The sequence below is a fragment of the Cetorhinus maximus genome, chromosome 15 (genome assembly GCF_964194155.1).
Source record: "Cetorhinus maximus chromosome 15, sCetMax3.hap1.1, whole genome shotgun sequence".
Classification (NCBI taxonomy): Eukaryota; Metazoa; Chordata; class Chondrichthyes; order Lamniformes; family Cetorhinidae; genus Cetorhinus; species Cetorhinus maximus.
In genome coordinates, this window is record NC_135893.1 from 107,806,958 (window position 1) to 107,834,564 (window position 27,607).

The window sequence follows — 27,607 nt, forward strand, 5'->3', positions numbered from 1 at the left end:
AGAGGACATTGTTTCTATTCAAATAATCATCTAATGTGCAGGGTTATGGAGAAAAGGCAGGAGAATGGAACGAGTCATAATGCTCATTTGGAGAGCTGGTGCAGACACGATGGGCCGAATGGCCGCCTCCTGCACTGTTAACGATTCTGTGATATGTTATGAGGGGTCTCTTATGAGGAAAGGTTGAGTAGGTTGGGCCTATACTCATTGGAGTTTAGAAAAATAAAAGGTGATTTTTCTGAAATATAAGATTCTGAGGGGGCGTGATTGGGTGGATACTGAGAGGGTGTTTCCCTCGTGGGTGAACCTAGAACTAGGGGGCACAGTTTCAAAATAAGAGGCCTCCCAATTAAGGTGAATTTCTTCTTTCAAACATTGGTCATTCTTTGTAATTCTCTTCCCCAGCGAATGGTGGAAACTGGGTTATTAAATATTTTCAAGGTCGAGTTAGACAGATTTTTGTTCGACAAGGAAATCGAGGGTTATGGGGGGCAGGCAGGAAAGCAGAATTGAGTCAACAATCAGATCAACCATGATCCTGTTGAATGGCGGAGCAGGCTCTAGGGGCCGAATGTTCTATTCCTACTCCTAATTTCTTATGAGTTTGTCTACTCAATCCTGCTTCTAGTGAGAAAGGGCCGACTCAAAACTGCTTGGAATTTATGACCGGCCAAAGGATGGTTGTGCTGGGAAATGGAGAATTGCCGCACTGGTACTGTAGGGGTGTTTTTCTGAAGCTGGGGCTGTCAGATGTAGACATAGTGTGGATAAAATAATGTGAATATTACCCTGACTCTTGCTCTGCTTAACCTGACCTGAGAGGTCTAATACTGACACTGGCAGCCTGAAATGAAAATGTTCTCTTCCTTAGCACTGGCATCACCTAATCTTAATGAGTACAAAGATTTGAAAAACCAGGAGAAATATGGCTAGATAATTAAAATTGTTTAACTGTATATCTTCACACGGATAGAATATTTCACATAGAGTTCAGGTTCTGCTTTTCTTTGGTTGAGGAACAATGTTCGTGGGTCTCTGAGGCTAGTTGGGAATTGCATAGTGCAGATGCTAAATGCAACACCCTTACCAGCTAACTTGGGGATTCTTGGTATTGAATCGGTGTCTTTTCTGCCTCTGTGGTTTATTACTACAGTAGTTTATGTAATTTACCTGCAGAGCCATCAGGGAGGTTTAGAGAAGGCAGTGTGGAAGTTTCTTTAGCAGACTTTTGAGAGTTGATCTTGGTTGGGTGGAACATCCAGGCTAGCCCATAAAGGTCAGCTCGTGTCCCTGCCTCAAATCGTAGTTGGGGACTTCAAAATATTTTGACCAGATGTCTCTGCTGCTTTGATGCTACTGGGCTGCCCACTTCAGCAAAAGTGAAAACGGTGGGGTATGGGAGTTGTTGTGGGGGGGTTGTGTTGTGGTGGGGGTGTTGGCAGGTAAGTGACAAATATTGCAGAGTAAGTGACCATGCCAACCAAAAATGTAAAATTCTAATTTTGATTATGCTACACTCCCCTGCCCCTCGCTTTCCCCAGTGTTGAGTGCAGGGGTATCAGAACTGGTAGGAATGTTTATTCTCAGGATATGGGCACTGCTGCCCATCCCTAATTGCTCTTGGAGGGTGCTGGATGCTGGTGGGCTGCCTTCTTGAACTACTGCAGCCTGGGTGATGAAGGGGAGGTGAATGCATTGTGGTACTTTCACTGGACTAGTAATCTAGAGACCCAGGGTAATGCTCTAGGTTCCAATCCCACCATGGCAGATGGTGAAAATCTGGAAATAAAAGTCCAATGATAACCATGTCGATTGTTGTAAAAACCCATGCGGTTCACTGATGTCACTTTAGGGAAGGAAATCTGCCGTCCTTACCTGGTCTGGTCTACATGTGACTCCAGACCCAAGCAATGTGGTTGACTCAAAATAGGGGGCAACTAGGGATGAGTAATAAATGCTGGCCTAGCTGGTGATACCCACATTGCCCACAGTTTCCACATGAACAAATAAAAAAGAGACTCCCACAATGTTCTTAGGCAGGAGTTTACAGGATTTTGACCCAGTCACAATGAAGCAATGGTGACTTGCACAAAATTGTAAGAGATTTGGAGGGGCACTTGATAATGTTGATGTTCCCATGCTCTTGGTGCTCTGGGCCTTCTAAGGTGTAGCATGTGGGCTTGGGTGGTGCTGACAAATTAACATTGGTGAGATGCAGCATTGTATTTTGTAGATCATACGTACTGCACCTGATGGTGAAGGAGATGAATGTTTAGGCTTGTGGATGAGGAAATGCTTAATTCTGAATGGCGTTGAGCATTGGCTCATCCAGCTAAGATGAGAATATTCCAAGTGTGGAATATAATGGGGGAAGTGGAAAGAAAAATAAAAATATCCTTAAATGGTGGAAACTTGGAAATGTTGCTATTCAGAGGGCCAGAAAGTTAACATGCAGGTACAGCAAACAATTAAGGAGGCAAATGGTACATCAGTCCTTATTACAAAGAGATTGGACTGGCATCATATTTTCTGGAATTTGGAAGAATGCGAGATGATCTCATTGATAGGGTGGACGCTGGAAGGATGTTTCCCTCTAGCTGGGTAGTCTAGAATCAGGGGTCACAGAATAGGCGTTGGTTAGCCATTTAGGACTGAAATGAGGAGAAATGTCCACTCAAATGCTTATGGATGTTTGTAGAGCTTTGGATGCTCAGTTGTTGAACATATTCAAGACTGGGATTGATAAATTTTTGGAAGCTAAAGGAATTAAAGAATGTAGTGATGGTGCGGGAAGGTAGAGTTGAGATTACAAAATCAGCCATGCTCATTGAATGAGTAGGCTTGAAATGCTGAATGGCCTACTCTTATATCTTATGTTCTTATTCCATCACACCACTAATTTGTGCGTTGCAGGCGATGGAAAGACTTTGGGGAATTAGAAAATGAGTCACCTGGTGCTTGAATAGCCAGCCCCTCGTACTCGAGTAGCCATGGCATTTTTATAATTGAACCAGCTGACGATTGTGGGTGGGAGTGTACACAAAACTAATATTGCCATTGAATGTTGAGGTTAGGTAGTTAGGCCCTCTTGTTAGAAATGGTCCTTGCTGGGAACTTGTAAGGCATGAATATTACTTACTGCTTAATCAGCCCAAGCCTGGGTGTTGTCTAAATATTGATGCAAGTGGGCATTCACTGCTTCCATTATCTGAGGAATTACTAATTGTGTTGAACAGTGCAATCATCATCCATTCTGTAGCAATTGAAGATAATTGGGCCTCGAATGCTGCCTGAGGAATTCATGCAGTGATATCTTGGGGCTGAGCTGATTAGCCACCAACTGTAACCATCTTCCTTTGTGCTCAATATGATTCCAGTCATTGGAGTTTTCCCCTGATCTTCATTGATTCAAGTTTTACCAGGACTCTATGATGCCTCACTTGTTCAAGTATTGATGCCGACGGCAATCATTGTCACCTTGTCTCCAGAATTGAGCTATTGTGTCCATGTTTGGAGTAAGACTGTAATGACATCTGTAGACGATTGATCCTGGCAGAACTCAGTTTGTCCACAAAAGCAGGTCAAATCCTGAGTTTCCGTTTATGGTGGTATTCAATTCCGCTGATTGAAAACTGCACATCCATGAGGTAGTGTGTTCTAAGTTGAGAACTCCCAGTGCTATTCTAACCTGACCGTACCCTATTTTTTCCCCTTTCATCCGGTGGGCCTATCGTGGGATAGGACATACTGAGGGATGGTGATTAGAGGAGTCTGGGGCATATAATTTTGAGAGTTTGTCTGGTAGGCTGTTGCTTGACCAGCCTGTGGAACAACTCTTGTAACACTGGCACCGGTCCTCAGATGTTGATGAGGATTCAGCAGGGCTGATTGTGCATGTGTGTTCTGATTTGATGCCAAGGTTGCAGCTGAGTTGGTCCATCTGGTAATTTTTTAGCTGTTTGGAACAACTGAGTGGCGAGCTAGAGTACTTTAGAGGCCAGTTAAGAGTCAATGACTTTGGTGTGGGATTTTAGTCATGTATATTCTAGACTGGGCAAGGAAGGCAGCTTCTCTTCCCTAAAGAACTGGGTTTTTGCAGCAACCCAACAGCTTCATCATCACTTTTACCAACACTGAACTTCTATTTAAGATTGCTTCCAAATTCTTGAACTGCCGTTTGGGACTTAACATTGCATTCTCTGGACTATTTGTTGAGGCCTCTGAATTACTAATCTGGTAGCATATCTACACACTACTGTATCCTTTTCCCACTGAACAATGTCATCCCGCCAGTCATCTTCCTGTGACAAGGGCATGAATGCAAGTGCCCACCCCCAATTCTATTGATATTTCTGTGATTTTTAAAAAAGACCCAACCTGACTAGGTCCTGCACCAAATTCCTCCCCTGCCTGCCAGGCTATGTGATGATTTCTTTTTTGCATCTTCACAATGGAGAAATTTCCGTGCTAGCATGATTGAGTTAAACATAACTCTTTTGTAACTTTTACATGGAATCCTGATGAAGTAACTCATAATAAGAGTTGGCCTGACAATTTGAGTAGTAATTACATTTGTTTTTGCCTTCTGCACACTTAGTTGTTTTACCTAAATTATTTGTTATTGTTAATAATGCTGTTCCTTTTCTTTCATCCAAATTTACTCCTATGGTTAGTTAGCAATTCATAAGGAGTAATGATTGCAGCTAGTAAACAGACTTCCTCTGTTTTGCAGCTAATTTAGAAAGCTTGTCTTGTTTACAATTGTGTACTTGGATACGAAAAGCAAAACATTACATGATGGGATTTTTTATAGTTACACTACCAGTGGTTGCCAACAAACATTAAACTTTATGCTTCACTTCCAGTGGACCCCCTGCAGTCTCTGTTTTGCTGAAGATGATGCTTTCATGTTGCATATAATTATTTTCAGTGGTTACTCTTTTTTTTAAAAAGACTAAGATGTCAATTTTGTCTGATTTGAAGTTTAAAATACGTTATTTTTTAAAATTCTCGGTTATTAACTGCTTTGTAATGTACTGAGAAAGTAATATACAATTTTGCCCAAAGTATCGGTACACTGCATATTTTATAAATAGGGAGAACAGGTAACACATAAAAATCAATAATGTAAAATGTAATAATTTCAAAAAATTTTTTCTAAAGGTATGCAAAGTGCCAAGTACCACTGAATGTATCAAAGACCCTGTTACTCAACCACCAACAAAAAATGATCCAACAAATAACTTCACTACAATACAGCATACTGACCATTCTTCAGTTTCCCCAAGCTGTTCGGAAAAGCCTGAGGACGCAATTCTATCAACTAAGACATTATTGAATTTAAAGGAAAAGATTACTATTCAAGACTCTGAAAAGCCTGTTTATTCTTCTCAAATAAATGACCTTCCTAATGCCACTTGCAGTATCCAACCTGATAACGCTCTTTCAGTATGTGTGAGCTCTAAGGAAGAGGAATCAAAAACTGATGTGATATCCCCTGCAAAGGAATCTCCTGATCACTATGCAATGAGTCTTCAGAATCTGCTCAAAAAGTCAAGAGAATATGTAGAGCGAGAACAAAATCGGCGCAATAGTAAAAATGCTTCCAAGGAAGTTGCAAATGAAAGCCATTCGGATAAAGAAAATGAAGGTGTTAAAATCAATGACTGGGAAAGAGAAAGAAATAGAATTTCAAACAACACTTGGAATTCCAGTCCTGTGACAGTTGACGAATCGAGCAGTGCAAGGTCATTCTCTCAGTCACAAGTTGCTTCTACAAGCAGTGAAAGCTTTGAATTGTATGATAAGACAGCAGTTAGCATATCCACCTCAATTTTATGTAGTTCGTTAAAAGTAGACTTTCCAGCAAAGTCAATAAAAGGCCTATCTAGAGAATCTGATTCAGATGAGGATTGGATAATCAGCACGGCAAATGAACATGAAAGCAGCTTGCTTAAAAGCTTAATGGGATCCTATGCCAAACTGCCCAATCCTGAACCAAGCCGCAGCCCCAAAATGCACCAAAGACGACCCAGGCCATCGACCCATATTGTCATTAATAACCCAGTGAATGCTTATGAGCTAAGCCCAAAAGAAAAGTTCAAAGGGTTGCCTGGGACACATCAAGGTAAAAGAAATGTTAGTAATCTTGATGTAAAGAGAGCAGTTCCAAATGAAGCTTTAATAGCAGGCCATCAAAAAGAAACTGAAAAAATTCTTGGGAAGCTACAGGATATTCCAACATGTTTGGGAAGGGTAAATGACATTCCTACAACAAGTTGTTCACAGTTGTGTGCTGAACCTTCTGGGAAATCTGAAGTAAAAATGGTTGGACCCATAGTTGGTAATGAAGTTCAAGTGCCATTGAGGACCTTGATTCAGAAAGATTCATATGATTTGGAAAGGACATCTCCATTACTTAAAAATAATCAGGAAATAATTCAGCCTTTAGAAGCCCAGGATGAACTTAATCTCAGTGGCCATAAGGCCAGCAGCCCTATTGAAAAGACTAAACAAGGTTCACCCGTTGAACTTAACAAATCCTATGATGTCAAACACCCATCTCCAGTGCTGCTGCAAACTCAAAATAGAAGGCAACAAATGGACTTCGCAATTATGCCTTCAGAAAGTGAGACAGGTCCACAAAGCAGCATAGAAGCTAAAGCCAAACGTAAGTTAGCTCTGGATACTTTAAGTGCCAAAGAAAACAAACGGTCCATTGCAGGCTCAAATGCTCAGGAGATCAGGTGGATTTGCGAGGAGAGACATCAGCGAGTTTCTGTTAGCAGGAGTGAAACTGAAGTGCCTTCAAAAAGCTATAATAATGCTTTAGGTAAGAACAATTTTATCTTGAGGTATAGGGAGGGTTAAATTCTCTTTACTAACCATATCCTCTCTAAGGTTGTACCACTGTCAGACAATCAGTATTATATAGTCCTGTGTTTTCCCTTGCAAAGATGCTAATGAAATCTAATAGTGATGTGTATATAACCTAGTTAACATTTGTTAGTTTGTGAGAGGTTTATGGGAACTTGTTAATTCAGTGCAGAATGCTTGAAGGTTTAAAAATGTATTCTCACTTTTGTTGCCTAAGAAATTTTCTGTAAATTTCTGATGCTTAATGTTATGGGGAATTCAGCGAATGCATCAGGAAAGATGAGTTAATTTAAAATACTTGTAAATTGTAGAGTGTCAGCGTCACAGTTTCTCCTGTAAGCAGATTTTTGTCCCTTGCAATTGGGAGTTTTCTCAGTGGCCTGGAGTTTGCTCTACTATTAGCAGCCAAGCTGTCGATGCTCACAGTCATTACAAGGTAAATCTGACAGCACGTTTGGCATCTGTACAGGTACAGTTAAACACTGAATCCAGAACTTACTGTGACATATCAAACTTCTCCATAGGTTGGGCTTTTGGAGATTTTTGTCTAGAGAAATGGCATAGAAACCACTTAATTGGTGTGAACTTGTGACACTTGCTCCACCAGTTCCACTTGAAAAGTTAGTGGAAAAAGTTGAGGCTAGTGCATTCAGGGGGCAAGTGAGTTTTTAACAGTCCAATAATTAATAATTAGTGCTGAACAACCTCTGTCGCCCTGAAAAATTAACTCGTGTGGAGCCTCATTCCCTCAGAAGAAAATTAACATTGCAGAATTTTTAAAAATGATTTATTTTTAGGTTTTCTGTTTTACTCTTTTATTTGTCTTTCTTTATCCCATTTGTATGTTCCAAGATTTATTTTGCTTACTGTACAATAGAATGTGATTTATGTTTCTTGTTTTATTACCTCCTGGTTTGTAGTATGTGCCTCAGTGAGGATACTTTAACCTCACTAGTAGAAGAGCCTCACTGTTGCTTGACCAACTTGGATGCCCCAGATTTCTTGTACAGGGCACCAAGCTGGATCAAATGCCTGACGAGTGGAAATTCCTGCTGACCAGCCCTCAGAGTCTCTAGGTAGTTGTAGGTGAGGTGAATGGATAAAGCCATTCCTACGCTCTTGAGAAACACATCCGGGTCAATGTCTACATGCACGACAGCGTAACCCTGGAGGTGTGGAAGTGAGTCCCCTTTATGGACTGGGAATCGTAATCCTTGAATGTGCTTTCCAGTGTGACTTCCCAAGCTTCTGTTAGGTAAAATTGATGAATGCTCTGGTGAGGTCAGGTCAGTGTAAAATCAAATAGCTGGTTTATTTTAGATAATCTATGTGACAAAGCAGATCCACACAACTGCTACAATAATTACAACAAAACTCATTTTAATATTTGAATAGCAGGTTGAATTCTCACTTTTGGTTTCTTTTCTGATCAACCCCTCTGTTCTACGCTGGCCATACCTTAATTCTTAGTTTAGCCTGTTGGCCTTTCTCTCTAAATCTTTGTTGGCACTGACCTTGAACTCTGGTGGCGGTGGGTGAGGGTGGGGAAACTGGAATTGAAAGCTAATCTCAATGGTGACCCTGAAATTATCATCAATCGTTGTAAAACCCCATCTGGTTCATTAAAGTCCTTTAAATCTGCCATCCTTGCCTGTCTGGTGTACTCGTGACCCCAGACCCACAGTAATGTTTTTGACTCTTAACTGCCCCCTGAAATGGCCAAGAAAGCACCTCAGTTCAAGGGCAATTGGGGATGGCCAACAAATGCTGACACTGCCAGTGATGCCCACATCCCATTAGAGAATAAAAAAAAGTTTCACTCAGTTCTGACTTTTGATTGTAGAAGGTTGAAGCCCGTGGCTCCAACTTGTTCCTTGTTCAGGTGTCATCCAGCAGACCTGCCAGTTAAGCTGACTGTTTGATGGAGGCCCAGTGAGACTGACTTGCTGTATGTATAATTGAATTCACTTCCTCCCAACATCCTGTATGTAGATGCCCATGTGAAGCACCTGAAATGAAATAATTACTCCACCGTCTTAAATACAAGGGTTGGTTCACCTAACTTGACAACACAATTCTCTTTACACCCACACCATCCCTGCCACTCGCCAAATGTTTTCCTGCAAGATGAATCCCTTTGTGATTTCTTCTCTCCAAATGTACAACATCACATTTATCTACATTGAGCTCCATTATCCAATTATATGCCCGTTTGGCAAGTTTATTCATGCCATCTTATGTTTTGAATTTCTAGAATAGTTGGAAGTGGGTAGTGGTGTCACATAGGGTTCATTTCTGGGTCACTTCTGTTCACTGTTCACTATTGTATTGATTATTAGGCTTTAAGCCCAGAGGGAGTTGTAAAATTTGCAGATGACACCAAAATAGGAGGTACAGTCAATTAGTTAGAAGGTCAAAGGAAGCTGCAAAGAGATCCGTCAGATAGGGTATAGGCTTAAAAAGTGGCCAGTAAATTCAGTGTCCAATTATTCATATTTTGAATGGAAGTAGACTTGATGCTGTAAAAGGGCAGAGAAATTTGTGGGTACAGCTTCACAGGTCATAAAAGCATCTCTGGTTTATACAGTTCTTAAAACCTAAAATTCCGTTAGTATTTTTCTTATCAGGAGAGAGAGAAAAGCCAAGAGTTAACAATACTGTGTGTAGTGTTGGCCTGAACACAATAGGAGGCTTTAGAGAGCGATTCACTAGGATGCTACTTGGTATAAGAGGAATTGCAAATACAAATAAAAACCTAAAAATGGGTGTAGCACCGATTATGGGGACCGATCGTAGAAGTATTTCAAATTTTGGAAAGTTCAGATAGGATAGGAAGAAGCAGAACTGTGATAAGTTTGAGATGTGATGGGTTTTGAGCAAGGAGTGGATGGAACAAGGACAAGGGGAAGGTCTATGATAGGGTGAAAGTCAAGAGAGATTGAATGACAGAAGAGTTAGTCTTCCAGGGCCTGTTTAGTTAGAGGTGCACAGTGCTTGCCCCTTTCAAAGCGATCCCAGATGCTTGTAGAGGGCATCTTGTTGGAATGAATTTCTAATTTCTACAAGTTCCAGTGTAAAAGCCCATGCCTGTGTAAGTGCAGGAGAGCATGCCAGGAGCAGCACCAGGCATACCTAAAAATGAGGTGTCAACCTGGTGAAGCTATAACACAGGACTACTTGGGTGCCAAACAGCTTAAAGAGCAAGTGATAGGCAGCTAAGTGATCCCACAACCAACGGATCAGATCTAAGATCTGCAGTCCTGCCACATCCATGTTGGTGGACAATTAAACGACTCACTGGAGGAGGAGGCTCCCCAAATATCCCTATCCTCAATGATGGAGGAGCCCAACACAGCAATGCAAAAGATAAGGCTGAAGCATTCGCAACAATCTTCAGCCAGAAGTGCCGAGTGGATGATCCATCTCTGCCTCCTCCGGAGGTCCCCAGCATCACAGTTGCCAGTCTTCAGCCAATTCGATTCACTCCACGTGATATCAAGAAACGGCTGAAGCCACTGCATACTGCACACTGCATCATGCTATGGGGCATGACAGTATTCAGGCAATAATACTGAAGACTTGTGCTCCGGAACTTGCCGCGTCCCTAGCCAAGCTGTTCCAGTACAGCTACAACACTGGCATCTACCCGGCTATGTGGATAGTTGCCCAGGTATGCCCTGTACACAAAAAGCAGGACAAATCCAACCCAGCCAATTACCACCCTATCTATCTACTCTCCATCATCAGTAAAGTAATGGAAGGGGTCATCAACAGTGCTACCAAGCGGCATTTGCTTAGCAATAACCTGCTCACTGATGCCCAGTTTGGGTTCCACCAGGGCCACTCAGCTCCTGACCACATTACAGCCTTGGTTCAAACATGGACGAAAGAGCTGAACTCCCAAGGTGAGGTAAGAGTGACTGTCCTTGACATCAAGGCAGCATTTGACTGAGTGTGTCATCAAGGAGCACAAGCGAAACTGGAGTCAATGGGAATCAGGGGGAAAACTCTCCTGATTGGAATCATACCTAGCACAAAGGAAGATGGTTGTGGTTGTTAGAGGTCAGCTCCAGGACATCACTGCAGGAGTTCTTCAGGGTAGTGTCCTCAGCCCAACCATCTTCAGCTGCTTCAACAATGACCTTCTTTCCATCATAAGGTCAGATATGGGGATGTTCGCTGATTGCACAATGTTCAGCACCATTCGCAACTCCTCAGATACTGAAGCAATCCATGTCCAAATGCAGCAAGACCTGGACAATATCCAGGCTTGGGCTGACAAGTGGCAAGCAACATCCATGCCACACAAGTGTCAGGCAATGACCATCTCCAAGAAGGGAGAATCCAACCATCGCCCCCTTGATGTTCAATAGCATTGCCATCACTGAATCCCCCACTATCAACATCCTGGGGGTTTTCGTTGACCAGAAACTGAACTGGACTAGCCATACAAATACAGTGGCTACAAGAGCAGGTCAGAGGCTAGGAGTCCTGCGATGAGTAACTCACCCCCTGAATCCACCATCTACAAAGCACAAGTCCAGAGTGTGATAGAATACTCCCCACTTGCCTGGATGAGTGCACCTCCCACAACACTCGAGCTCGACACCATCCAGGACAAAGCAGCCGCTTGATTGGCACCACACCCACAAACATTCACTCCCTCCACCATCGCTGCACAGTAGTACAGTGTGTACTGTCTGCAGGAATTCACCAAGGCCTCTTAGACAGCATCTTCCAAACCCACGTCCTCTGCCACCTAGAAGGCCAAAGGCAGCAGATAGATGGGAACACCACCACCTGGAAGTTCCCCTCCAAGTCACTCACCATACTAACTTGGAAATATATCGCCGTTCCTTCGCTGTCGCTGGGTCAAAATCCTGGAACTCCCTAATAGCACTGTGGGTGTACCTACACCACATGGACTGCAGCGGTTCAAGAAGGCAGCTCACCGACACCACCTTCTCAAGGGCAACCAGGGATGGGCAATAAATGCTGACCCAGCCAGCAAAGCCCACATTTCATGAATGAATAAAAGTGTGATGAGCGCCGTTCGTTCATTCAGCAAGTCTAGCAGCATCTGTGGAGAGATAAACAGAGTTAACATTTCGAGTTGTATGACCCTCCTTCAAAGCTCTGAAGGAGGGTCATACGGACTTGAAATGTTAACTCTTTCTTTCTCCACAGATGCTGCTGGACCTGCTGAGTTTTTCCAGCATTTTCTGATTCTGTTTCAGATTTCCAGCATCTGCAATATTTTGCTTTTATCTTGCCGTTCCTTCACTGACTGTAAAATCTGGGTCTATTGGTATTTTTAGAAGAGGGCTAAGTCTAATTTTTGTTTCTGCTCCATTATTCAGATGAAGAGCTTATTACAAAGCAGATGATGGCATTTGTAGAAATGCGGAAGCAATTAGAAGAACAACACACCTTACAGCTTTCTATGCTGATTGCTGAACAAGAAAAGGAACAAGAGAAATTGCGAAGGGTAGGGAGAACACTTAATACATTTTAGACTTTGAGTTTTGCCTTCAAAATTTAATCCACAAAACATAATAAAATAAAATGACTGCTGTTTAAATATAGCAAGTGGTGTTTTCATTGTTAAATGCTAAGCAGCAGATGGGTAGCTCTTTGCACCTTTTCCAATGTTAGAATGTTCTTGTCTTACAGGTAGGACATTGTAACACTGGAAGAAGGTTGAAAGCTTTTTGTAGTATTGCAGTATTGTTGTACAGCATGTAACTGGCTATTACTCAACTGTAACCCTTTTATCTTTTCCCCTGCATTGTGTGTCTGTCTCTACAATTCCTGAAATTCCCACAATTGTACTTTTTAAAAATTCCTTAATCCATTGTTTTACCAGATTGACACTTAATGAGGACTTGAATGTAATGATCATAAATAACAAGTAAAATGTAAATGCCTCAGGTTTTTGACTGAAGATTGTTGGTTCTGTTCCCTTTCCCCTATCGGTAAAAATTGGATGTGTCAGAAATGAGGGTGTGACTTCAACATCCAGGTCTCGCCCGCCATTTGTAAAGGTCCACTAAGTCTTCCTGACTCCTCTCAAATCTAGCCCAGAGTTTAATTTGAACAGTAAATAGGCTCATTGGACTCTTGATGTCTTTCCTCAAGCATAAAATAGGAATGAATGAATTTTTTTGTAAAAAATATGCTGAGTTAATAACATTAAGTTCTGCACTGGCCCACATGACCAATACTGGGAAAATGTTCCTTTACAGGTATACAATGGATGGACAACTAGACTACCATGCACTGGTCCTGTGTCTTGCCAGAGGACGCTAGACCATTTTAATATTATTTTCATATTAATTTGTTAATTTTATATTTATTTTATATTAATCTGTTAATTAATGATGGTATAAGTAAATTAGAGAGGAATATCTTAAGTTCAGGAAACCACGGTGTAGAAATGGTTTGAGTAAATATGAGAAATGATAAAGGCAAGAAATCACTTGGGTGAGTGGTGTACAGGCCCCCCTAACAGTAAGCAAATGGTGGGATGGAGAATAAAGGAAGAAATGATGCGAGCTTGTTAGAAAGGTACGGTGAGAATCATGGGGGATTTTAATCAGATGGGCAAAGGTAGCCCAGGTGAGGAATTCATAGATAAAAGCAAAAAACTGCAGATGCTGGAAATCTGAAACAAAAAGAGAAACTGCTGGAAAAACTCAGCAGACCTGACAGCATCTGTGGAGCGAGCCTCTGTGGAGCGAGCCTCTGTGGAGCGAGCCTCTGTGGAGCGAGCCTCTGTGGAGCGAGCCTCTGTGGAGCGAGCCTCTGTGGAGCGAGCCTCTGTGGAGCGAGCCTCTGTGGAGCGAGCCTCTGTGGAGCGAGCCTCTGTGGAGCGAGCCTCTGTGGAGCGAGCCTCTGTGGAGCGAGCCTCTGTGGAGCGAGCCTCTGTGGAGCGAGCCTCTGTGGAGCGAGCCTCTGTGGAGCGAGCCTCTGTGGAGCGAGCCTCTGTGGAGCGAGCCTCTGTGGAGCGAGCCTCTGTGGAGCGAGCCTCTGTGGAGCGAGCCTCTGTGGAGCGAGCCTCTGTGGAGCGAGCCTCTGTGGAGCGAGCCTCTGTGGAGCGAGCCTCTGTGGAGCGAGCCTCTGTGGAGCGAGCCTCTGTGGAGCGAGCCTCTGTGGAGCGAGCCTCTGTGGAGCGAGCCTCTGTGGAGCGAGCCTCTGTGGAGCGAGCCTCTGTGGAGCGAGCCTCTGTGGAGCGAGCCTCTGTGGAGCGAGCCTCTGTGGAGCGAGCCTCTGTGGAGCGAGCCTCTGTGGAGCGAGCCTCTGTGGAGCGAGCCTCTGTGGAGCGAGCCTCTGTGGAGCGAGCCTCTGTGGAGCGAGCCTCTGTGGAGCGAGCCTCTGTGGAGCGAGCCTCTGTGGAGCGAGCCTCTGTGGAGCGAGCCTCTGTGGAGCGAGCCTCTGTGGAGCGAGCCTCTGTGGAGCGAGCCTCTGTGGAGCGAGCCTCTGTGGAGCGAGCCTCTGTGGAGCGAGCCTCTGTGGAGCGAGCCTCTGTGGAGCGAGCCTCTGTGGAGCGAGCCTCTGTGGAGCGAGCCTCTGTGGAGCGAGCCTCTGTGGAGCGAGCCTCTGTGGAGCGAGCCTCTGTGGAGCGAGCCTCTGTGGAGCGAGCCTCTGTGGAGCGAGCCTCTGTGGAGCGAGCCTCTGTGGAGCGAGCCTCTGTGGAGCGAGCCTCTGTGGAGCGAGCCTCTGTGGAGCGAGCCTCTGTGGAGCGAGCCTCTGTGGAGCGAGCCTCTGTGGAGCGAGCCTCTGTGGAGCGAGCCTCTGTGGAGCGAGCCTCTGTGGAGCGAGCCTCTGTGGAGCGAGCCTCTGTGGAGCGAGCCTCTGTGGAGCGAGCCTCTGTGGAGCGAGCCTCTGTGGAGCGAGCCTCTGTGGAGCGAGCCTCTGTGGAGCGAGCCTCTGTGGAGCGAGCCTCTGTGGAGCGAGCCTCTGTGGAGCGAGCCTCTGTGGAGCGAGCCTCTGTGGAGCGAGCCTCTGTGGAGCGAGCCTCTGTGGAGCGAGCCTCTGTGGAGCGAGCCTCTGTGGAGCGAGCCTCTGTGGAGCGAGCCTCTGTGGAGCGAGCCTCTGTGGAGCGAGCCTCTGTGGAGCGAGCCTCTGTGGAGCGAGCCTCTGTGGAGCGAGCCTCTGTGGAGCGAGCAACAAGAATTCGTAGAATGTTTTCAGGATAGTTTCTTAGAACAGCACATTCTGGAGCCAACCAGAGAGCAGGCTGTACGAGACCTGGTATTGTGCAACACGATAGGATTAATTAATGACCTCATAATGAAGGCGCCCCCTAGGTAGCAGTGATCATAATATAAATGAATTTTACATTTAGTTTAAGGGAGAGAAGAGTGAATCCAACACTAGTATTTTAAACTTAAATAAGGGCAATTATGAGGGCATGGAAGCACAGCTAGCTAAAGTGTACCGGCAAATTAGGTTAAGGGATAGGTCAATAGAGATGCATTGGCAGATATTTAAGGGGGTATTTCAGAATACACGGAATAGATAAATTCCACGAGAGAGAAATTCCAAGGGAGGGCCCACCATCCCTGGTTAACTAAAAAAGTTAAAGATAGTATCAAACTCAAAGAAAAAGTATACAGTTGAGTTAAGATAGATGGCAGGTCAGAAGATTGGACAGAATATAAAAAACAGCAAAGAATTACCAAAAGATTGGTAAGGAAGGAAAAATTAGAGCATGAGATAAAGCTAGCTAGAAATATAAAGATAGATACTAAGAGTTTTTATACGTATTTAAAGAAGAAGAGTTAACAAATTGAGAGCTGGTCCTATAGAAAGTGAGCCTGGGGAATTAATAATGGAAAATAAGGCGATAACAGATGTAATGAACCAGTATTTTGCATCGGTCTTCACTATATAGGATACAAGTAACATCCCAGGAATAGCTGTAAATCAGGAAGTGGAAGGGAGGGAGGAACTCAGGGAAACTACAGTCACCAGGGAAGTGGCACTGAAAAAATTGTTGGAATTGCGGGCTGACAGGTCCCCAGGTCCTGATGGACTTCATCCTAGGGTCTTAAATGAAGTGGCCTGTGAGGTAGTTGATGCGTTGGTTTTAATTTTCCAAAGTTCTCTAGATTCGGGGAAGGTTCCATTACATTGAAAAATAGCAAATGTAAGCCCTTTATTCAAAAATGAAGGGAGACAAAATGGAGGGAGACAGAAAGCAGGAAACGACAGGCCAGTTAGCTTATTTGTCATAGGGAAAATATTAGCTGTTATTAAAGACATTATAGCAGGGCACGTGGAAAAATTCAGGGTAATCAGGCAGAGTCAACATGGTTTTGAGAGAGAAAAATCATGTTTAACCAATTAATTGGATTTCTTTGAAGGAGTAACATGCGCAGTGAATAAAGGGGAGCCTGTACACGTGCTGTACTTGGATTTCCAGAAGGCATTTGATAAGGTGCCACATCAAAGGTTATTGCGAAAAGTAAAAGCGCATGGTGTAGTGGGTAGCATATTGGCATGAATAGAAGATTGGCTAGCTAACAGGAAACCGAGAGTAGGCATAAATGGGTCTTTTTCTGGTTAGCAAGATGTAACGAGTGCTGTGCCACAGGGATCAGTGCTAGGACCTCAACTTCTTACAATTTATATAAATAACTTGGATGAAGGGATTGAAGGTATGGTTGCTAAATTTGCCAATGCACAAAGGTAGGATAGTAAAAGGTGAAGAGGACACAAGCAGGCTACAAAGTGACATTGATAGGTTAAATGAATGAGCAAAGATCTGGCAAATGGAGTATAACGTTGCCAAATGTGCAAGTGTTCATTTGTTCGTTTTGGCAGGAAGAATAAAGAAAAAGCTTATTGTCTAAATGGTGAGAGATTGCGGAGCTCTGAGATGCAGAGGGATCTAGGTGTCCTAATGCATGAATCACAAAAGGCTGGTATACAGGTACAGCAAGTAATTAGCAAAGCTAATAGAATGTTATCATTTATTGTGAGGGGAATTGAATATAAAAGTAGGGAGGTTTTACGTCAGTTATACACGGCATTGGTGAGGCCACATCTGGAGTACTGTGTACTGTATTGGTCTCCTTATTTAAGCAAGGATGTAAATGCGTTGGATGCAGTTCAGTGAAGGTTTACCAGACTAATACCTGGAATGGGTGGGTTGTCTTATAAGGAAAGGTTGGACAGACTACGCTTTTATCCGCTGGAGTTAGAAGAATAAGAGGCGACTTGATTGAAACATATAAGATCCTGAGGGGTCTTTAACAAGGTTGATGTGAAGGGGGTGTTTCCCTTTGTGGGAGAATCTAGCACTAGGGGAATCACTGTTTAAAAATATGGGGTTGCCCATTTAGGTCAGAGATGAGGAGAAACTATTTCTGAGGTTTGAGAGTCTTTGGAACTCTTTCTCAAAAGATGGTGGTAGATTCTTGATAAGCGAAGGGGTAAAAGGTTATCAGGGGTAGGCAGGATTGTGAAGTTGAGGTTACATTCAGATCAGCCATGATCTCATTGAATGGCGGAGCAGGCTCGATTGGCTGAGTGGCCTACTCACCCGAATTCATATGTTATTATTCAGTACCAATTAAAAACCTAGTTCATTATTTTCCGATTATGTTCTCCGGGGTTCCTCCAAAAGAGAGTTCCCAAATGCCATTCTTGGGGGTTCCTAGCTGTTCTAAGGTGTTGGTGTGTTCCCCAGGCATCAGGATCACCCAGATTTGTTTATCCATAAAAATGAAGCCTGCAGGAAATTGCACAAGTGAGGATCAATCCTCTCGATGGACAGTTTGTGCAAATAGTTCAGACACTGATAACTTTTGGGATACCTTAAACTTGATGGGGAAGAACTCTCTAGGGCAACCTCTTTGCCCCCTTCCCTTCCCCACCCATGGACTGTGTCCATCCTGGATCTATATATTACCTACCATATCCTGGCCCTGTAACAGACTCAAGAAGGTTCTCCAACATTCCCCCCACCTCAACAGTGTGTGGACAAAGATATGAAGCCTGTAATTGAGGAGCTGTCCCTTGCTCTTGAGAAAGTGGTGGTGAACCACTGCAGTCCACGTGTTGTAGCCACACCCACAATGCTGTTGGGAAGGGAGTTTTGGGTTTTTGACCCAGTGACAGTGAACCATATGTTTCAAAGGTGCTACTGGTCTGTAAGTGTTACATATGTTCACATTTCCTTTTCAAAATCTATCATAAATGGGTTTGAATATGTACAGCTGTTTGTTGATGTTGATGCTAGGAAATGACCCTGCAGTACAAAGCAATCGAAATGAATCACATTCTCCTTCATAGGGTGCTTTTTATCGTGTAAAATGGAGAGAAATTTTTTTTAAGGCTTGGCACCAATGCTAGTAAAGAGCAAAATGCTAGTTTAAAGATAAGCAGCTGGAAATTTCCCACTGCGTCTTAGTGTTCCCCTGGCAAAGTTTAAAGATAACAAATGCCTCCTTTATTGGTGTAGACCTTGTAATTAATGTTGCAGGTTTCAAGATTGCCATTTGTTGTTACTTGGGTTAGAAAGGTTAATCTGACCATCAATAACAAAATACTAATAGAAAGATTGGGTATTGACCTGCTTTCATGCAGAGAGAAATAATAGTGACTCACTTTTGCTATCTTTTGCAGAGAATAAAATTTGATATAGTTGATTTTAAAAAATTTTTGCTTTTCAGGAAATAGAAGAACAAGAAAGACTATTTAGAGAGCAAAGGAATTTTGTGATGGAATCATCTGAAAGTCGCTCGAGTAAAGAAACTTCTTTAGATTGGAGGCGAATAAATGAAAACTACCCCATGCTATCTCTGATCAATGGAGTGGATGGCCATCGACCCAGTATTTCTCCTAACACTGGTAATCAGAGTTTCAAGAGAATACTACATTAAAACATTAAGCCACAGTAGGTTTTACTGTTGCTTGAATCTTAACTAACCATCTTTAAAAAGCCCTTGTCAGTACTGAACTGAACTTTGAATTAGAGGAAGCTATTTTATTTAATTCAAATTATCTTGTTTGTTTTTTAAGCACTAAATTATCACTTCGCTCTATTATATATATATTGCTTAATTTAAAGTTACTGAATGTCAATTTTATTAGAGCAACAATGACTTCAGATTATCAGGTACCAACTATATGTTGGTTTTGTATGTGAGTATCAGTATGGTATGGTTTTTTAATATATCAGTTTGGCTCACTTGGGAGCACTTTTCATCTGTGGGCCAGAAGGCAATGTATTAAAGCTCCACTCCAGGACTTGAAAACATAAGCCAAGCTGATTCTTTAACGTAGTTTGGAGAGAATGCTATGTCATTGGAGGTATCCTCTTTCAGATGAGACAGTAAAGCAATGCCCCATCCACTTATTCAGATAAACAAATGGTTGTTTGGCAGTACAGAACTTGAGTGTTGCTGAAAAAAGAGACATGTTGAAGCTTTTCGTTTTACACTCATCAGCATACTTTGCAAAGAATACTAATATAGGGGAAAACAACAATTTATGTTGTATGTGAAGAGTGTGCTGATTGGCAAGTGGAATCTGGTAGAGACATTGCCATGGAGAATGCACCAGTTGACGGTGACTGATTGTTAACTGCCTGCATATTTGAAATTTAAACCAGGCAGCTTGACCCTGATTAGTCAAGACATTGCCCTGAAGAATGAGTCAGCAAATGGCTGGTATTCTTGCCAAGTGTCCTGATGAGTGCAAGACCAAAAGTTTCGACATGTTTCTTTTTTTCAGTGAGACATAAAGACCTTATGGCAACAGGTAAAGAAAATACTGGTATTTTTCTAGTTCGTTGGTCAAATTTATCCTTTAACCTGCTTTGGTGGTGTTTTTTAACTGGTCATTTATCTCATTTACTCTTTGTGGGATTTTGCAGTGTGCAGATTAGCTGCTGTGTTTATTTACTAAACAAGAATGACTGCAATTTATTTTTTGGAAGTAATTCCTTGACAATGAAACACTTCATTATAAAAGCATCTTCTTTCTTTAAAACAAAGTTCGAATATGTGAAACCTGATATTTGTTTAACGTAATTTCTGAAAGATAGACATTTTCAATCCTTCATAAGGCAAAATTCCAAAGCATTCAAACTATTCTAAACCAAGTATCTATTATATGTAACATGAGCTATTATGAATATAATAGAATAAAGCTGGAGAGAATCAATAGGTACAGCTATTGTGGAACAACAGTTAACGAGAGTTGAAATGTTATAGTCAATTCAGTCACCTTCTCGGTCTGTCTTTCCCATCCTGTCCACCACAATGCATTTATCTGTATTTAGTGCTAAGGCTTCTGTTGATTTAGATAAAGATTGTTGGTAAATGACTTGGATGTTTTGATACTCTTCCATGGGCTGGGAACATTACTGACAATGCCAGCATTTGTTGCACACCCCTTATGATACTGAAATTTGGGGGAAAAAAAACAAATTTACCCCAAGCTACATTATGAAATCCCTTGATAGATAGGCTGAATGTTTGGTTACATAGTCTTTGAGAAATGTGCTGCAAATACAGAAAAGACTGGTATACTGTGACATGGTGGCTGTTTGTTTCTTTTTACTTTTCCCCAATACTTTGGAATTGCATTGTGTGCCAACTTTCTTTTCCAGCATTTACCAGTAATTTGGCTAGTGCTGAATCTCCTTTCAGTCGATGGAGAGCTGGGGATGAAGAAGTACATGAGATGCAGTCTTCCTGTTTCTTTAGCAGGCCACGGAGTAGAAGGTCACAGGTGAGATAGTATTAAATAATTCATTGTGATCCATTCGTATTTCTAGACTGCAGAAGTAGTGTGCTGGAATAGTCAATATGCTTATTATATATTTGTTTTTCTTCGAATCTAGAGTTGGTCTTTTGCCTGTAGTTTATAGTCATGCCTCTTGTATATTGTTTGATGTATGAATGCTCCAATTCCAGTTTTAAAATCTACATGGAATTAAATGCAGGTGCTGATTTGAACATTGGCTCAATCTCACATGAAATGGGACTCAAATCTGCACTTCAGCATCGGTAAAGCTCTTCTGTGGCCTTTTTGACTAGCATTTCACTGGACGGAAGCCAGGAAGGCCAAGACCAGAAGTGGAGCTCTCTGGCTAATCAGTACATATCGGGGAGGCGGTGACGTAATGGTATTGTCACTGGACTAGTAATCCAGAGACCCGGGGTAATGCTCTTAATTCTCTGGGGATCCGAGTTCAAATCTCACCACAGCAATCAATAAAAATCTGGAATTAAAAGTCTAATATGACCATGAAACCATTGTCGATTGTCATAAAAATCCATCTGATTAACTAATGTCCTTTTTAGTGGAGGAAATCTGCCTACATGTGACTCCACAGCAAATGTGGTTGACTTTTAAATGCCCTCTGAAATGGCCTGGCCAGCCACTCAGTGGTAGCAATAAGGAATGAAGCTAGACCAAACACCCGGCTTTGATCTAGGTGCTGGAAATGACAATGGCAAACTCAGCTCTGCTGACCCTGTAAAGTCCTCCCTACGAACATCTGGGGGCTTGTGCCAAAATTGGGAGAGCTGTCTCTCAGGCTAGTCAAGCAACAGCCTGACATAGTCATGCTCATGGAATCATACTTTGCAGATAATGTCCTAGACGCCACATCATCCCTGGGTATGTCCTGTCCCACCAGCAGGACAGGCCCAGCAGAGGTGGCAGCACAATGGTATACAGTCGGGATAGGGTTGCCTTGGGAGCCCTTAAGATTGACTCCAGCCCCCATGAAGTCTCGTGGCATCAGGTCAAACATAGGCAAGGAAATGACTATTAGGCTATGCGCCAAGTGCTGGTAAATGGGGTTAGGTAGGTAGGTCAGGTGTTTCTCACATGTCGGTGCAGACTCGATGGTCCGAAGGGCCTCTTCTGAAACCAACTGCTGATTAGCACATACCGCCTCCCCTCAACTGATGAATCAGTGCTCCTCCATGTTGAACACCGCTTGAAAGAAGCACTGAGAATGGCAAGGGTGCAGAATGTATTCTGAGTCGGGGACTTCAGTGTCATCACCAAGAGTGGCTTGGTAGCACAACTACAGATGGAGCTGGCTGAGCCCTAATTTACATAGCTGCTTGGTTAGCTGTGTGGCAGGTGGTGAGGGTAAAACATTTGACTTCATCTTCACCGACCTGCCTGCTGCAGATGCACTGTCCATGACAGTATCGGTAGAGGTGACCACCGCACAGCCCTTGTGGAGATGAAGTAACATTTTCACATTGAGGATACCTTCCATCATGTTGTGTGGCACTGCCACTGTGTGAAATGGGATAGATTTTGAACGGATCTAGCAACTCGAGACTGGGCATCCATGAGGAGCCGTGGACTGCCACCATCAGCAGCAGAATTGCACTTGAACACAATCTGGAACCTCATGGCCTGGCATATGCCCCTCTACCATTACCATCAAGCCAGGGGATCAACCCTGGTTCAATGAATAGTGAAGGAGGACATGCTAGGAGCAGCACCAGGCATACCTAAAAATGAGGTGTCAACCTGGTGAAGCTACAACGCAGGACTCTTTGCATGCCAAACAGCGAAAAGCAGCATGCAATAGACTGAGCTAAGCGATCCCACAACCAACGGATCAGACCTAGGCTCTGTAGTCCAGCCACATCTAGTTGTGAATGGTGGTGGACAATTAAACAACTCACTGGAGGAGGAGGCTCCCCAAATATCCCCATATGCAACAGTCTTCAGCCAGAAGTGCCAAGTAGATGATCCATCTCGGCCTCCTCTGGAGGTCCCCAGCATCACAGACAATTTGATTCACTTTATGTGATATCATGAAACAGCCCTAGGCACTGGATAATGCAATGGTTTCAGGCCCTGACAACATTCTGGAATAGCACTGAAGACTTATGGGGAGGCGATGACGTAATGGTATTGTCATTGGATTAGTAATCCAGAGACCCAGGGTAAATGCTCTGGATTCAAATCCCCCCACGGCAGATGGTAGAATTTGAATTCAGTAAAAATCTGGATGAAACCATTGTCAATCTGGTTCACTAATGCCCCTTGGGGAAGGAAATCTGCCGCTCTTACCTGGTTGGCCTACATGTGACTCCAGACCCACAGCAATGGCCTAGCAAGCCACTCAGTTGTATCAAAACTGCTAAAAAGTCACAAAAAAGGAATGAAACTGGACGGGCCAGCCGGCATCGACCTAGGCACTGGAAACGACAATGGCAAACTCAGCCCGGCCGACCCTGCAAAGTCCTTCTTACTAACATCTGGGGGCCAGTGCAAAACCCTGGAACTCCCTTCCTAACAGCACTGTGGGTATACCTACGCCACATGGACTGCAGTGGTTCAAGAACCACCTCAAGGGCAACTAGGGATGGGCAATAAATGCTGGCTCAGCCAGCAAAGCCCACATCCTGTGAATGAATAAAAAAAATTGTGCTCCAGAACTTGCTGCGCCTTCCCTAGCCTCATAGACTCATAGATGTTTACAGCACAGAAGGAGGCCATTCTGCCTGTCATGTCCACATCAGTCCACAAAGATCTGGCTACACTAATCGTATTTTCCAGCGCTTGGCCCATAGCCCTGGAGGTTGAGGCTATGGCTATGCAAGTGAATAACTAAACACTTCTTGAATGTTACAAAAGTTTCTGACTCATCCACCCTTTTAGGCAGTGAGTGATTGACTTGCACCACCCTCTGGGTGAAAAAATTTCTCTTCAACTCCCCTCTTAGCCTTCTACCTTAAATTTATGCCCCCTGGTTATTGACCACTCTACTGATGGAAAAAGTGCCTTCCTTTCCACCCTATCTATGCCCCTCATAATCTTTTACACCTATCAGGTCCCCTCTTAACTGTCGCTGCTCCAAGGAAAACAACCCCAGCCTATCCAATCTTTCCTCATAGGTCAGACCCTCCAGCCCAGGCAGCATCCTGGTGAATCTCCTCTGCGCCCTCTCTAGTGCAGTCACATCCTTCCTATAATGTGGTGACCAGAACTGCACACAGTACTCCAGTTGTGGCCTAACCAGCGTTTTATTGAGTTCCAGCATAACCTTCCTGCTCTTGTATTAACCTCAGCTAATAAAGGCCAGTATCCCGTATGCTTTCTTAAACACCTTATCTTACCTGCCTTGCTTCAGGGATCTGTGGATATGCACACCAAGGGTCCCTCTGATCTTCAGTACTTTCCAGGGTCCTGCCATTCATAGTGTAATCGCTTGCCTTGTTAGCCCTCCCCAAGTGCATTACCTCACACTTTTTCTGGGTTGAATTCCATTTGCCACTGCTCTGCCCACCTGACCAGTCCATTGATATCCTCCTGCAGTTTACAGCTATCCTCCTCACTATTTACCACCCTATCAATTTTCGTGTCATCCACGAACTTCTTGATCACACCCCCTACATTTAAGTCCAAATCATTTATGTACACCACAAACAGCAAGGGCCCCAGCACCGAGCCCTGTGGAACTCCACTGGAAACAAACCTCCAGTCACAGAAACATCCCTCGACCATCACCCTCTGCTTCCTGCCTCTTAGCCAATTTTGGATCCAACGTGCCACTTTGCCTTGGATCCCATGGGTTCTTACTTACTTGACCAGTCTGCATAAGGGATCTTATCAAAGCCTTGCTAAAGTCCATGTCGACCACATCAAATACATTACCCTCATCAACGCTCCTGAATACCTCCTCAAAAAATTCGATCAAATTTGTCAAACGTGATCTTTCCTTAACAAATCCATGCTGCCTATCCTTGATTAATCCGTGTCTCTCCACGTGCAGATATGTTCTGTCCCTCAGAATCCTTTCTAGTAACTTCCCCACCACCGAGGTTAGACTGACTGGCCTGTAATTTCCTGGCCTACTGTAATTTCCTGGCCTACCCCTTCCTCCCTTTTTTAATAATGGGACAACATTAGCAGTCCGTCAGTCCTCTGGCACCTCACCTGTAGCCAAAGAGGATTTGAAAATTACTGCCAGGGCCCCTGATATCTCTTCCCTTGCCTCACTCAACAGCCTGGGATACATCTCATCCGGGCCTGTGGGTTTATCCACTTTTAAGGCCACTAAACCCGCTAGTACTTCCTCTCTATGTTAATTTCCTCTAACATTCCACAGTCCTCCACCCTAATTACCCTTTCAGGTGGTGGTGAGCAGCCCCCTTGAACTGCCTGATTATCTGAAGTATGATCCACAGAGGGTTCAGTCATATGGTCCAGACTCTTGGGGTGGAATTTAATGCTTGTGGTGATGGACCCATCCACTGGCTGGAGAGCTGATGGCAGCTCCACCACAGCCGTTCAATGCCCCTCCCCCAAACCATTCTTGGGCCTTCCCACCCCAGGTTTAATTTGCAGGGGGATTCGGGAAGGCGATGGGGTTTCCACCCAACACCTTCCCGCCCGAGTAAACGGGTCCCTGTCTGCCTTCGGGGTTGGTGGGGTGGTTTTGTGGGCAAGAATAAAGTTCTATCCTTCGTTCCAGTGCTTTCTTGGGTATTAACACATTTAAAAAGTTATTTAAAAAAACTTTTTCACACAACAAGCGGTTCAAGTCTGAAATGCACTGCCTGGAAGTGTAGTGGAGGCAGGTTCAATCGAGGCATTTAAAAGGGCATTAGATGATTATTTGAATAGAAACGATGTGTAGGGTTTTGGGGGAAAAGGCAGGGCAATGGCACTAGGTTATAATGCTCATTTGGAGAGCAGGTGCAAACATGATGGGCCAAATGGCCTCCTGTGCCATTAAAATTCTGTGATTTTATGTAGAATTAACATGGGTGTACACGCCAGCCAAGAGTATAATGAGCCTTTTATGCACACGGGCTCTGAAATGCAAGTCTGTCTTAAAACAAAATTGGACCAACTGTGTTTGGCCATCTGATATCTGATGTGTTCTCAAGAGGATGTTTAATTACCACCCATGACTTCTGGTCAATTTCTCTCCAGGCTTAAGAAAGCATGAATAGCAGTCCTATGTTGGTTTTGATTACTTCATAAAAGAAGGAACTTAGCTGTTGTGTGTGGCTGTTTCGTTTTCTACTTCTAATACTTTTGAGTGAATGAAACAAACTTGAGAAACTTACCAAGCTTGTGTTTTGATGTCATCACTGTGAAATTACTGTATTTAAGATGAATACACCAGAGTTCCAGAAGAAATTTAATAAAGTTACAGCTGTGGCAAAGGGATTCCTCACTCGGAGGCTGATGAAGACAGAGAAATTGAAACAGCTTCAACAGACCGTAAAAGTAAGAAACTGAAATCTGACATATTGTGATTGCAGATACTAAATCATATTCATAGAATCATGCAGCCACTCAGCTTATTATGTGCTGCCTCTTTGAGAGAGCTATTCAGTTAATCCCATTCCTTTGTTCTTTCAAAAACAGCATTTCAAATTTCTCCTTTTCTGGTATATTCTTAATTCTCTTTTGAAAGTTTGAAGCAAATGCCATTGGGATAAAACTTTTATACTGACAACAATTATTTTACACAGACAACCAGTTTAATAGATTTTAAATTTCTGACAGCAATTATTAAAAGGTTTATATGTATATAAGAACAAGGAGCAGGAGTAGGCCATTTGGCCCCTCGAGCCTGCTCCACCATTTAATAAGATCACAGCTGATCTGATAGTAACCTCAAATCTGCGTCCCGCCTACCCCTGATTAACCTATCACCCCCTTGCTTGCCAAGAATCTGTCCACCTCTGCCTTAAAAATATTCAAAAACTTTGTTTCCACCACCTTTTGAGCAACAGTTCCAAAGACACCCAACCGTCAGAAATAATTTCTCCTCATCTCTGTCCTAAATGAGCGACCACTTATTTTTAAACACTGACCCCCTAGTACTACATTCTCCCACAAGAGGAAACATCCTCTCCAAGCCCACTCTGTCAAGACCCCTCAGGATCTTACATGTTTTAATCTCCCCTCTTACTCTTCTAAATTCCAGTGGATACAAACCTAACCTGTCCAGCCTTTCCTCATAAGACAACCCACCCAATCCATGTATTAGTCTGGTAAACCTTCCCTGAACTGCTTCCGATGCATTTACATCCTTCCTTAAATAAGGTGACCAATACTATACACAGTGCTTCAGATGCGGTCTCACTAGTGCTCCGTATAACTGAAGCATAACCTCCCTTCTTTTGTATTCAATTCCCCTTGCAAAAATTGTAACATTCTATTAGCTTCCCTAATTACTTGCTGTAACCATGAATATATGTTTTGTTGAAGGATACCTTGGAATTTATAAATGGCTTCCAGACTGAAGCACCATTGAAAAGAGGTGCAGTTGCAACCCAAGATGTATCACTGCATGAAAGAGTCATTGCACAGGTATTGAATCAGGCTGTACAAATTTGTTATAAGAGCCAGTTCCAAAGAAGTCCTATTTGATTTGAAACGTTAATTCTTTCTCTCTGGACAAATGCTGCCAAATCTTCTGAGTTTTCTTCCAGCATTTTCTGTTATTAATGTACAAATTTATTACTTAGAATTTCTTGGTAATAAATTAAAGTGTGCAATGTTTGCTTCCTTTTTTTCCAGTTACGAGCTGCCCTTTATGAGATTCATGACATCTTCTTTGTATTGAGTCCAGATGACAGAATGCAAATCCTGTGCCATGATCGGGAAATTCGCAAAGAAAAACAGCTGAGACAAATGGTAAATTTCACTATGGTTCAATGAAGTAAGCGTTTCTGTACATGAATGTTCTTTATATGCTAAAATATTATTTTAT

General features: G+C 43.2%; 1 protein-coding gene across 3 annotated transcripts in view; it reads left to right on the top strand.

The window, feature by feature from the left end:
- ccp110 (centriolar coiled-coil protein 110) overlaps positions 1–27,607 on the top strand; it is a 61,557-nt gene that overhangs the window by 24,142 nt on the left and 9,808 nt on the right. For all 3 annotated transcript variants that reach the window (XM_078559168.1, XM_078559166.1, XM_078559167.1), the window contains 7 exons: positions 5,164–6,832; positions 12,237–12,364; positions 18,558–18,735; positions 20,501–20,622; positions 25,996–26,112; positions 27,103–27,204; positions 27,415–27,531. In XM_078559168.1, coding sequence (XP_078415294.1) covers positions 5,164–6,832; positions 12,237–12,364; positions 18,558–18,735; positions 20,501–20,622; positions 25,996–26,112; positions 27,103–27,204; positions 27,415–27,531 — 2,433 coding nt within the window. The remainder of the gene's footprint in view (positions 1–5,163; positions 6,833–12,236; positions 12,365–18,557; positions 18,736–20,500; positions 20,623–25,995; positions 26,113–27,102; positions 27,205–27,414; positions 27,532–27,607) is intronic.